Source organism: Pinus tabuliformis, chromosome 7 (genome assembly GCF_031772625.1).
Source record: "Pinus tabuliformis cultivar Carrire ecotype Pingquan chromosome 7, CPIR1, whole genome shotgun sequence".
Classification (NCBI taxonomy): domain Eukaryota; kingdom Viridiplantae; phylum Streptophyta; class Pinopsida; order Pinales; family Pinaceae; genus Pinus; species Pinus tabuliformis.
The window spans coordinates 552,723,861-552,735,863 of NC_142293.1; the positions used below are offsets into that span (position 1 = coordinate 552,723,861).

At 36.9% G+C, this 12,003-nt stretch overlaps 1 protein-coding gene across 1 annotated transcript in view; it reads left to right on the forward strand.

Annotated features, from left to right (window-relative positions):
- Positions 1–12,003, forward strand: part of LOC149248565 (uncharacterized) — a 392,334-nt gene that overhangs the window by 293,348 nt on the left and 86,983 nt on the right. Inside the window, exons 31-35 of the mRNA XM_089450455.1 lie at positions 99–281; positions 410–723; positions 1,527–1,904; positions 2,183–2,267; positions 7,039–7,185. Of these exons, the coding sequence (XP_089306581.1) occupies positions 99–281; positions 410–723; positions 1,527–1,904; positions 2,183–2,267; positions 7,039–7,185 (1,107 nt within the window). The remainder of the gene's footprint in view (positions 1–98; positions 282–409; positions 724–1,526; positions 1,905–2,182; positions 2,268–7,038; positions 7,186–12,003) is intronic.

The following is a 12,003-nucleotide window of genomic DNA, read 5'->3' on the forward strand; positions in this document are numbered from 1 at the left end:
CTTTTTTCTCTTGAAATTTGGTTCATTTACAGATACCAAAGGTGGGTCCATATTGATAAATTGGTATGCTTAGTCATTTCTATTTTTCTCAATGGCAGGTACTCAGTATCACAAGTGAGCATATGCACATCAGGAAACCCTCAAATGCACAAGGCTTGCATAAGTTTGGAGAGAGAAACACAGCAACTGGTCAGATTAAAGACAACTGCATGGATTTAAGTGAGAAGATCACAGTGTGTTTGCCTTTCATAGGACTTTCTATTATAGACTCCGTTCCACAGGTAAACACAATGAAGTTTGAGCAGCTAGTTAGTTTGTCTCTTACAGTTATGTTATATTCATAATTTTGAACAGAGATAATTGAGCATTACTTATCTGATCTGCTGTATTCGTTGGTTGTTTATACTAGGAACTAGCCTTTGCATGTGCAAGAGGGATCAAGATCCAGATATTGCAAGGCTTACATCAACAGAAGCTTATTCTTCAAGTAGCATCAGTTCAATTTGACAACCAGCTACCCCATCCCATATATCCAGTCATGGTCTGTAATGAAAATGCTTCTAGTGGGCCATTATCATTCCAAGGGAAAGCTAAAGATAATAATCTTGAAAGGGCAGCAGATGTTATATGTGAGGCTTCACCTGATATTGCATTTTTCATCTCTGCAGTAAAATGGCGACACATGGCTACCTCTGTAGTTTGTTTTGAGAGTGTCACTGTAAGGTAATATGTGTTTTGAGTTTGTTATTTCTCTTCCAGATTTTGACATACATGATATACGTTTTTTCCTTAAAGAAAATGCATCTTATATTCCCATAAAGGGATTCATCTTACACCTTTACAGTGCTGGGTCAGAATAGAGAATGTGACTTTCTCCTCCCATTATTTGCGAGGAGAGGCAGCATGTCTGATCTGGAGCTCATTGTAAGAGATCACAGCTTTTTCCTTAGCATGTTAGTGTGTGGATGTGTTTGTCTATAAGCTGTCAATTCACCCAATTGCAACAACGCAGAATCTCCATTAAAGGTTGCATGTAATCACCTTTTCCATGGTCCGAGACTCCGAGATGCCCAGTAGACATATGACATCCCAAAACTTTCCTTCCTGTGTAATCGTCAACTTTTCTCCAAATTTGACTCTTCTGTAATGAAAAAAGGGGAGAGCAGAGAGGAGAACTCGGCTGCTATTCACTACCAGGATCTTTGGGCTATCTTGCATCTCCACAATGATTACTTAACAAGTTAACTGTCTCCAGTTGCTGACAAATCACTAAACTGCTATCTGTGAAAACAGATAATAAAGCCTTTGTTTTCCTGGAAGGCCGTTGTAAGAGCAGGCGAGTCAATCACCTTGGATTCAAAAGATGGATGTGTTTGCATTCCTTTGATTCTTCATAGCACCTGATGCATGATATTCTTAAATAAAGCATTTTCAATTTGGTTTTCATATTCTTTGGGCTTGATCCCAGTTGCATTTCTCTCATTTTGCAGTTTGTAAATTAACTGACAAATAATGATATTTTTCAGAGTAGCACCTCTTCGACTTGAATTTGAAGAGCATATGATTTTGCGTTTGGTGGACTTTGTAAAAAGTCTATCTTGGAGATTTTGGAAGGGAAGCACACAGGAACAAAATTCAGATATGTGGATATTAAAATATGGTATAGGACAAGTCAACACTTCTTCTACAGATGTTCGGAATTTTGAATTTGTTAAGAATCCACATTCGAGTCAGCTGCATTTCCTAAAAGTTATGAAAGTCATGGAGAGTTATAAAAGTGAGCCATCTCCTGCTGCGGTAATGCCAATTGCTGCTCCATGGCAACAGATCTTTCTCTTGGCAAGGAGGAGGAGGAAAATATATGTTGAAATTTTCCATATTGCACCTATGAAACTGACCATAAGGTGAATCATAAACTGGTGTCATGATTTCTGGCGCAAAGGTTCCCCAATTGAAAATGGAATTAAATAAGAATTAGTTGGCATCAGTACCACAGATTTTAAATTTGATTTGTATAGACATATTTCTCTACTGTTTTAAATTCATGATATAAGCTGCAAAGCATCCAGTAAAGAGAGCTTTCACACATTCTGAGGGAATAAGGAATTAGTCATAGACCTGATGTGCATGTACTATGACTATGCTTTTTTATTGGCTCTTACTATGGTTTTCCTTTTATCAGCTTTTCCAGCACTCCCTGGTTGCCCAAAGATGATCGTAAAGCTGCAACACAATCATTGATGTGGATCAGCAGCACAACATTGCAGGTATAGAATAGAAAATATTTACTTTTGGGTTTTTATCTTAATTTATGCACTTTGTGCATGCCCATTATGTGAAATTGAGGGAATTTTCCTTTTATCTTCGAGACATTGTCAGCTGCCACAAAGAAGATGCCAGCAATATATTCACATGACATTAAATCTGCTGGCCCAACTGTTTTCTAAACTCCTACCAGGCCTAAAAGCTATCTGATAATAAGATCTCCAACAAACCAGTTTACAGAGATTCAAGGGAGACCACAATTCAGAGAAAGTTATGATCAATCAAGAAAAATGGGAAAAACTGAATACATTTATGATTTAATAGAATTTATCACTGGGTCCTGTTACCAAACTGATTAGCAGGGTTGCAAAGGTCCATGCAACCTATTAGGATGGACACACAGGATAAGGGCCCACTGTCACCTTGGCCTGAATCCCCATTCATTAGTCCCAACTTCCTCTTGAAAGGCCAAGGGTGGATTCCCACTCAAGAGTCAATACTTCAGCCAGCTCCAAATAAGCCTAGTGCCCTAAATGAGGTCAATAAGACGTGGATGAGTTAATTATGAGAACTCTCCTGCTGATTTCTGTATACGAGTATGCAACAAAAGACTAAAAACAGCAAAAAAATACACCAAATAATATTAGATGTGGGATGCAAGTGCTCAAATTTGAGGTAGGAAAATTACACTAACTAGTTTTAGAGTTATTCTTTAGTTTGAGTTACTAGTTAGAGGGATTATAGAGCTAATTTGCTCACCGACCTGTCAAAACATACTGCAAAATCTGTAGTAAATTGCAGGGACAACAACTAGTTTCATTTAAACAGAGCACCCAATGAGTGCCAATGCACCCGTAGATGTGATAACCAAACTTGGCTCACTAATTAACAATCCAAAATACTTGGAAAATAATAAAGAAATCCATTTAGGAATAATAATGTAGTGAATAATGTATGATAGAATTGATATGATATGATACAATGAATCCCCGTATAGACACCTAAGTGGAGTTCCCTTTCATTGATACTCAAGTCTTTTCATTATACTAATTAGCATTTAATTATGAGTTATTCATTTATATTTTATATTAAAATATATGTTTATGTTCATAACATAGCCATTCCCTTAGAAATGCTTTGTCCTCAAAACATATTTGTAACTTTCTTGAAGCTGTCATAGTGGATGATATGAGATGATATGAGCTTCCAATTGTGACGCAGAATTGGCGGACTGTAAAATGATCTAACCATTCCAAATCAATCTTTTGTGGAACCTTGCAGTTGGTTGATACTCGAAATAAATTGTTATTATGAGACTTAATTTCATTGATATCAATGTCTTTCGGAAAAAAAGTTAGTAGTTTCTATTCTGAATGATCTTGATACATTAATTGGTTGAAGTATCTTCTTTTATGATGAGAATGTAGATAAGGTATTTTTGTACCATGGTTTTCCTTTTTTATGCTTGTAGCATTTTCCTGGCTTATTTTTGGTATATGATCTTCTTCATGTACTTATGTTGCTTTGTTTGTTGGATCTTCACTTGAAATCTTCATCATTTGTGCTGCAATATCTGAGTATGTTTTGACTTTAATTTGATTTCCTTCGTTTTGAGCTGTGAGATTAATGGGATCTGTATTTGTTCCTTTCTCCGCAATTTGGACTTTTTAACCTAAAGACTCGATGCTTTTGTCTAGATAAGTTCTATTTTGTTTTCCAATGATTCCTCATCATTCTTATGCATCTTGATTTGACTCAGTAAATTTTGATTATGGTTCCTAAGACATGAAAATTCCTTAGCTTCTAATTCATCTACTTTATTTATTAATGTTCTAATCTCGTCATCTTTTTGCTGATATTGTCTTCTGAAATTCTTTCTCAATATCTTCCTTTTCTTGTTCTAGTCTACTTTCAAATGACTGCTAATCATTTTTGTGCTTCTTGATTTGAGTGAGTAGATTTTGATTACGGTTCCTAAGACACGAATGTTCCTTTGTTTCTGATTCATCGAATTTATTTATTAATGTTCTAACTTCTTCATATTTTGCTGATAGTGTCTTCTGAAATTCTTTCTGAATATCTTCCTTTTCTTGTTCTAATCTTTGATAACTTTGTCTTGTAGCCTTGGATTTCTTGACTTGTGCAGGTAAGCGAGAAATTTCCTTGTGTTTATCCATGATAAATTCGTTAAATCATTTTTGCATATTTGATATTGACTTTTGACTTTCCTGAATGATTACCTTTAATATCTCTTTCAGATCTTTTGATGAAGGTATATATAGGGAAAAAGGTCAAAACGTTTCCTCTGTATTGAATATGAATGTACCCAGTGTTCCAAACTAGGCTAATTCAGGAATTATGTCAATTTCTTCTTTATACATAATTGCAACATTGAGTTGAGATAGATATTCATAATTATCAATTGCCACTTGCAAGTCCTTAACTATATATTGTTTCTTGCAGAAAATATCATCTTTTACAATTATATGTGGTATTGGAATTAATAATTGATTTACCAAATCGATACTACTGTAATTTTCCTTATGCTGCAAGATTTTTTTCAACAGAAAAAAGGAACTTTTTTGTTATTCCTGTTGGAATAAAAAAACTATTTCTGTAATGTTCCTACTAAGGAATAACAGTAAATATAGAGCTGTGAACTCGGAACAACAGTACAGAAATTAAAATTCAGACACATAAATCAGTACGCCAACAAAATAGGGCAAAGTAGCTGAGGCATTTTTTTAAAATTGGAGAAATGGGTACATGAGTGAGAACAATGGAACCTGGGCTTGTTCATGCAAGCTATGCAAAACCTAGGTGGAAACTTGATGACCTAAGTGCTGGAATGGCTCCCCACAAAAACTCCATACTGCCCAGAATTTTTGTCAAATGCTGCTAGAATGGAACTGGAATTTTGATCTCAGTAATTCCCGAAGAATTATGCAAAAATAACCCTGGCCTCTCCTCACCAAACCCATAAAAACCCAGAAAGGAATTTGGCTATTTCCGGGGACCTGGAATTTCCCCAAGAACTGCGAGTTGCCTCTCTGGTCTGCTGTACGAACTGCTGGGAGAATTTCTGCTGTCAAACCCTCCAATTGCTCTTCCAAAATGCCTCCCAAACTCCCTGTAAAAATCCAGGTTATATCTGTGTTATTCTCTGTTGCATGTGATTGGTTTCTAATATTTTTGCTTCTGCTGCTTATTTGGTTAGAAACCCAGAATATTTATTCTTACGAGTCAGATTATAAAGCATTTTTTATTTCAGATCTGTAATTATTTGTTCAGACAGTAAATTTGTAACTGGGTTTAAAGAAATTAACACTAAACATCCAAGACAGGTTTATTCAAATATAAATAATATAGTATCACAATCCTTGAGATATGACCTGGGGACAACAGTGAGGGGTTGAGGCTTATCACTTATATGGAAGAAGATGGATGACTTATGGATGTCCATGGCCCTGCCTCAAACATCTTACATGCTGCCTTGTCCTCATTTTAAATTTTGCAGTGGAGTCTGTACAACCTTGATCTGCCATCCCAAGAATTTGGTTATGGCTCTTCTAGTATGAGGAAATATGTTAGGCAAATAATGGCACAAACAGACAGGTAAAAAGAGTTATTTATCTATATCTGACTGTTCAGATGGAACTGTTTAGTCATGTCTCAAAAATTGGTATCTTGCATGCTCCAATTTTAGTAACCACCCAAATCATATTGGAAATTCCAAAGGAACCACAATTACAGCTATTCAACAGTGCTTCATCTCAGTGGGATTGGAATAATTTTAAGACCATTGCTAGTAATGTCGAGCGCCTTGACTTTTATCTGTACTTTCCAATGAGAAAGCCTCTGAGAAGCATCATGGGCATATCTCAAGTAGAAAGGAAGCATTTATTCTGGAAATGTCAACTAGTGTAAATGTAAGTTAAGAGTGCACCTGTTCATTTGCAGTGATCACCCTCATAGGTTTAAAGGAGAGCGAGCAAGAGTAACTTTAAACTTATGGAAACTAATCAGATTAAAAAAGCTACAATTCTTTTGGGGAACCCAATTGGAGATTTTTGCCTTAAAATTTCTTTAGGGAAATTGTCAAACATCCAATTTGCTTGCATAGAGCATCTTCTGGGGAAATTGTCAATATTTAAATGGACAAAAGGAAGATTTTTTACTTTTTATATTCTTTTTCTATTGCGATACATCTCAGCTTCTCCTATCCAATTCCACTTCCTGGGAGCCAACAAATTGGCATTTGAATTTAAGTTTGAAGGATTACTTGAAGGGTAGAGTATATCGAAATTTGACCTAACTTTGTTGTCGGCTGTTGGATATACCTATAAGTGTTTGTTATTAACTGTTGGACTCACCCACAGTTGCTCAAAATTCTCATGCTTAAGATCACATGTGCTTTTTGGCTATAGCTAGTCTTTTGTAATTAGCACTAAACTTGCGAACTGATATAAGAAGTGATGTACCTAATTTTGATTAAAGGTCAATTGTTTTGATTTCAAAAGGCTTCACTTAGTGGCCAGGACCATAATACATATTTAGAGTATCCAGTTGATTTTACATTGATTGGAATGGGACAATAACGAGGACAATATTTCAGTCACGTGAAATCACATCCCAACATACATTGTACAATTAATATTCTAGTAATTTTGTCTTTTACTGGTGAGCTATCTCTTTTATAAACAAAATTACTTTTCGTCATTATAAGCTTTAGATCAGATAACAATGTTGCTGAATTTTTTTTCACAATTACAGAGAGGTCTACTGGCTCTCATGGATGTGGAAGGTGCTCCAATTTATTTTCGACAACTAACTTTAGCTCACCCATTGGCTAGTTGGGATGCCATTCAAGGCATGGTCGTGAGGCACTACACTCGTCAGCTTCTGCATGAAGTGTACAAGGTAAATAATCAATTACATTTGTTATAGCAAGGACATTAGATATTCCATTGATTTTGGATGTTGATTGAAATTATAAGCCTTAGACTACATTTTTAACAAAATCTACATCAAAAGTGGATCTCTACTGTATTTTTTAATTTTTATTGTTTTTGGAGAAATACTTCTTAAATTACTCAGAAAATAATATGCACAAGCAGCAGAAAATATGTAGTACTGGTTTTCCAATTGGAAGTTATATTTATCTGTTTTTCTCAAAGTTGAAATTGGTCTTCTTGTTCTTGGATGTCTATTATGCATGTTTGAATGTGTCCACATTGGTGAAGTAATTGGCTATCAGATATTGGCAACACATCATCGATTGATCCATTGGTAGGAATCCATTGGAAGTTACCATGTTTCTTAGGTGTGTTAATGGTGGAGGTATTCCAAAAAGAAGAGATCCTGTATTCTCAAATTTGTTGTTCTTTCTTGCTTTATTTGGCTTAGGTCTTCTTTCGCTCATTAATAGTTCGCTGACTACTAACTCATCTGACTCTATACTAGATACTAGTAGTCAGTGTTGATAACAAGGACATCAGCAAAAATCAATGAGGGTCTGCAGAGCATCTTCTTAGAAGCCAACTTTGACTTAGAAGCATTCAACTTCCTCAAGTTGGTAGTCATGAGTGTCGACATAGGCATACAATCCTCCATCTTGAATCTCTTCAAGTTCTTAACTGCATACTTCCCTTTTCCAAGGAAGATCTCACTTGTTTGTTAACAAATCTCCTTTTCCAAAACGTAGTGCACCATGCTGATGTCCTTCATTTCAAACTCTATTGCAGGATCCCACACACACATCTCTATGAGTTCTCCAACCTTGTAAGAAATAGGTCATCCACTTAAACTACCAGAATGAGTGGATTGTCACCAACTAGTATGTAATATATGTTACCCATGCCTAGTGTTAGCACTCCTTAGTTTTCCCAAGGCTGAGAAAGGAAACCAAAGAGGTAACCACAAACCAACTTTGGACTTGGCAGCTAGCCCTGCCAAATCAGAGAGGGCTCTCTCTAAATCAACCTCATAGCCAATGGAAGTGACTGGAGAATATGAGGGTTTTAGGCTAGGTATTAGCTCAATAGGGTTTTGATTAGGGTTTGCTGGATAAGAAGCACAGGGTCTAGGAACTAGGCCAAGTAGGTCAAAAGATCAATTGCAGACATAGAATGAGGCAAGGTAGGTGTAATCAGTGACACAAATGGTTTGTCATTGTAGTATGGTAATGAGGAAAGGAGCAAAATGAGCATACATGTATGAATTCATTTATTTCAGAGGATGAAAACACTTGTATGAAAATCTCAGAAAAAACAGAGCATTCAAGACAATGTATTATGCTTAACAACTTAAGAGATAATCATGAGAAGAAACATAGATGGTTGCCCAAAAATATTTAAAAATCAAATGCATAAGAAACACTGGAGAAAACAATGCCACTGAGCACAACACATGAATCCCATAAAAATCACTGCAACTGTATATTATTTCTGCCAATATCAAGTACACTAGTTCAAAAGTATGAGCTTCCAATATCCAATCCTCTCTTTGATTTAATTGTGACTACATATAGATGAAAAAAAACATTTCCCCTCTAAGGGGTCAAATCCTCCTTCATAGGAACTGATTACTTAATATTCTCTAACCACAACCAAAAATTAGGGGAGTTAGAAACCAGTTCCCCTTTTAAGCTAACTGATTCTCAAAGCATTTATCACCAGGTATTTTACAATTGTAAGACCTAATACACTCATTTACATCAGATAAGTTGAAGTTACAATCATTTATATCAACCCTATTTGACCTTTACCATTTACATGTAGTAAAATCACTTAATTCTCAGAAGCGTAGCGACTCAGCCGAAGCGCAACAAATATTTGCAGAAGCGCAACAACACTTCGGATGATGATTTTGGAGGTCTTCTAGGATGAGTTTCTGCTGCAAAAGGCATGGATGGAAAGCTGAAGATGTCCTCTACACCATGGAGTCATTGAGCCAAGCAAAAACCTCCATATAACCCTTTCAAAATTGACTTGAAGACAAACTGTCCAAAAGCACAGCGAGTGCCCTGAAAAGGTGGCAGAAAGGTGAAAATTTGGCACTTTTTGACCATTTACTAAAAATTTAAGACTTTTCAAGTGTGCCAAAGTACTTTTCTGACATCCTTATGCCTTAAGCTACCTCCACATGCTTGAAATTATGCATTTGGACCTCCTGAGGAATAGCGCAGCAAGTACTTGCTGCGTTTCTGTAGACTACTTTTTCCTGTGTGCATCAAAAACTCAAAATTTTCAAAAATTTACCTCGTTTCTTTGCTTTCTGCCTTGTGTTCAGACTACCAAAGATGCATCTACCAAGAGGTCAAGGTTATCCCTCTTCTTGAGTTTCTTTAGGGCTTTTTTAAGTTTGTTCTTCATGTTTTTAACCCTATTTTTGCAAATCATGTTTCTAGCAGAGTAGTGTCTTGCCATATTTCTTTGCATTTTGGTATCCTTGTTTGCTTTATACAGTAGCTTCTCCAAGTGGTCATTTACCCTCTCAAGTGAATATTCGTTGTCTTTCTCAAGTTCAGCAGCTATGGTGTCACCTATGTCTTTATCGGCTTGAGGAGGAGATGGCTCTTTTACATGCTTTTCCTTTCTTGCCACTGCTCTAGTTTTGGGTCTCCTTGGCTGTACCTGGATGTCCTTTTCTTCCAACTGCTCCACATCAATGATTGCTTTACCTTTATCCTTTGCTGCCAAAACACCTGCTTTGCTAGATGATGAAGGGTCTTCTTGTGATTTGTTTTGCTGCACTAGGCTTAGTTCTAATTGTCTATTCTGTTGCTTTAAGAAAGCCACCATGAAATTGGCTTTGGCAAGGTCATCTTTTAGCTCCCTGATCTGTGCCTCTTTCTCCTTGATTGTGTCATCTGTTGCCTTATCTCCATGGTGTTCTCCTAGGTCAGCTATCTCTCTTTCAGGAGGCAACTCTTAGTGAGTATGGAAAGGTGGGTCATCTCTGTCTCTAGCTGATTCCATCATGGTTTTAATTTGAATTGTTTCTTCACCCACAACGTCCTTAGTTAGTCTCTTAGCCTAAGACCTAGTTCTAGGTTTAGATTTAGGCATCTCCTCTTCTATCTCAGGAGAAAAAATCAACCACTTACCTCTCTTGTAGGTCTTTGAAATCTCTGCTCTAGGCTGAGTTTTTGTCACTGATGGCATGCTGGATGATCCCAGTCCTTGTGGCCTGGAGGGCGGTGAAGGAGTGCTCTGACTATTTGGCTGATTTGAAACAGGAATCAGAGCAGTTGACTCTAAGAAGCTTTCCCATGACATATTGATCTGAGCTAGATGGTGGAGGACTATTACTTTGATTAGAGCATGATGGAAGAGACTTGCTTGGTGACTTCTTCCTTTGGATTGCACCTTCTCAGTCATTTTCACCAAACTTCTAAACAGATAGTTAGGTAGGTTTAGGGGCTTGATGGAAGTGAAATGCATCAATAATGTAATATGATACTGATATAGCCTAGTAAACCTCCCCTAACAAGTGAAGTACTTCATGATAATCGTCATCAATGGGCTATACTTGTCCAACAACTGTCTGCTAGGAAGAATATGAGATGGAGACTCTTTATACTTTGGCTTCAAGAACATCTTGTATTGCTCTAGGTCCAAATCCATCCCCTTGAAACAAATCTCACCTTCATTAGGGATTGTAGTGGCTAATGCTATGACCTCTGATGTTTCCTGAAATTCATGGCAAATATGCTTGTTAAACCTTGATGATAACCTGCCTCTTGCACATTTAGACAAAACCCTAGGCAGCCTGCCTGCTCAAATGATCTTTTGATGAATTTTGATCCATTGACCTCTTGCATATGAGTTGGCTCATACCTTGAGATTTTTCCTCCCTTAAACTTCTTTCTTTCACTGGACTTCTCCATGATTTGACTTTACTTTTGACAAAAACCCTAGTTTCAAACAAGAATGGGCAAGGGGACTGAGCTGCAAAACAGGGTTGAAAACGCAGCAACTTGAGGTGAGGGAATGAAGGGGAAGGAGGATAGGATAATTTCTGAGGAAATTATGGGGGGTAGGGATATGTGTGAGGAAGGTAATGGGAGTGGAATTTCTCCAATTGAGTGAGAAAAGAGGGGGGGAAAGGAAAAACACAGTCCTAAGCTAGAAGCATAGTAACTAGCTAGGGTTGTGAGGGAAAATGATAAAATGAGTGATTTTGAGTGTGGGGAAAAGGTGGAAAGTGTTTGATGATGGTAATCGGTGATAGGAAAACTTAGAAACAAGTGCATTTCTCTTGAAAAGGAGCCAAAAATCTTGAAAATGGAAAAACGCAGTAGAAATGCAGCAAAACCCTAAGCAAGGATTTTAATCAATTTTCTGAGGGAATTGACTACATCTAGGGTTTGTGAAGGCTCCACTTGTTGAAAGATTCTTTGAAACTCTGAAATGAAGAATGAACTTGTTCTTTGCTCCTTTTAGCCTCCTAATCAAAAGCGCAACAACCTCCAGAAGCGCAGTGAGGCCCTCCAGAAACACAACAAACTGATAGCTAGAGCAGTGGTGATGAAATTTCGATGCTTTGATGGCTATGGTGAGTGTCTCAATGGTAGAGAGGAGCTCTTGGAACTTTTGAAAGGATGAAATGAACTTTGAAATGTTTTGATGCCCCTTTATACTTGAAAAATCAAATTTTTGGCTTTGATGGTTGAATGGCATCATATGTAGTTTTGAAAAAATGACTTGGCTGATATGATTTGACTGCAGCATTATA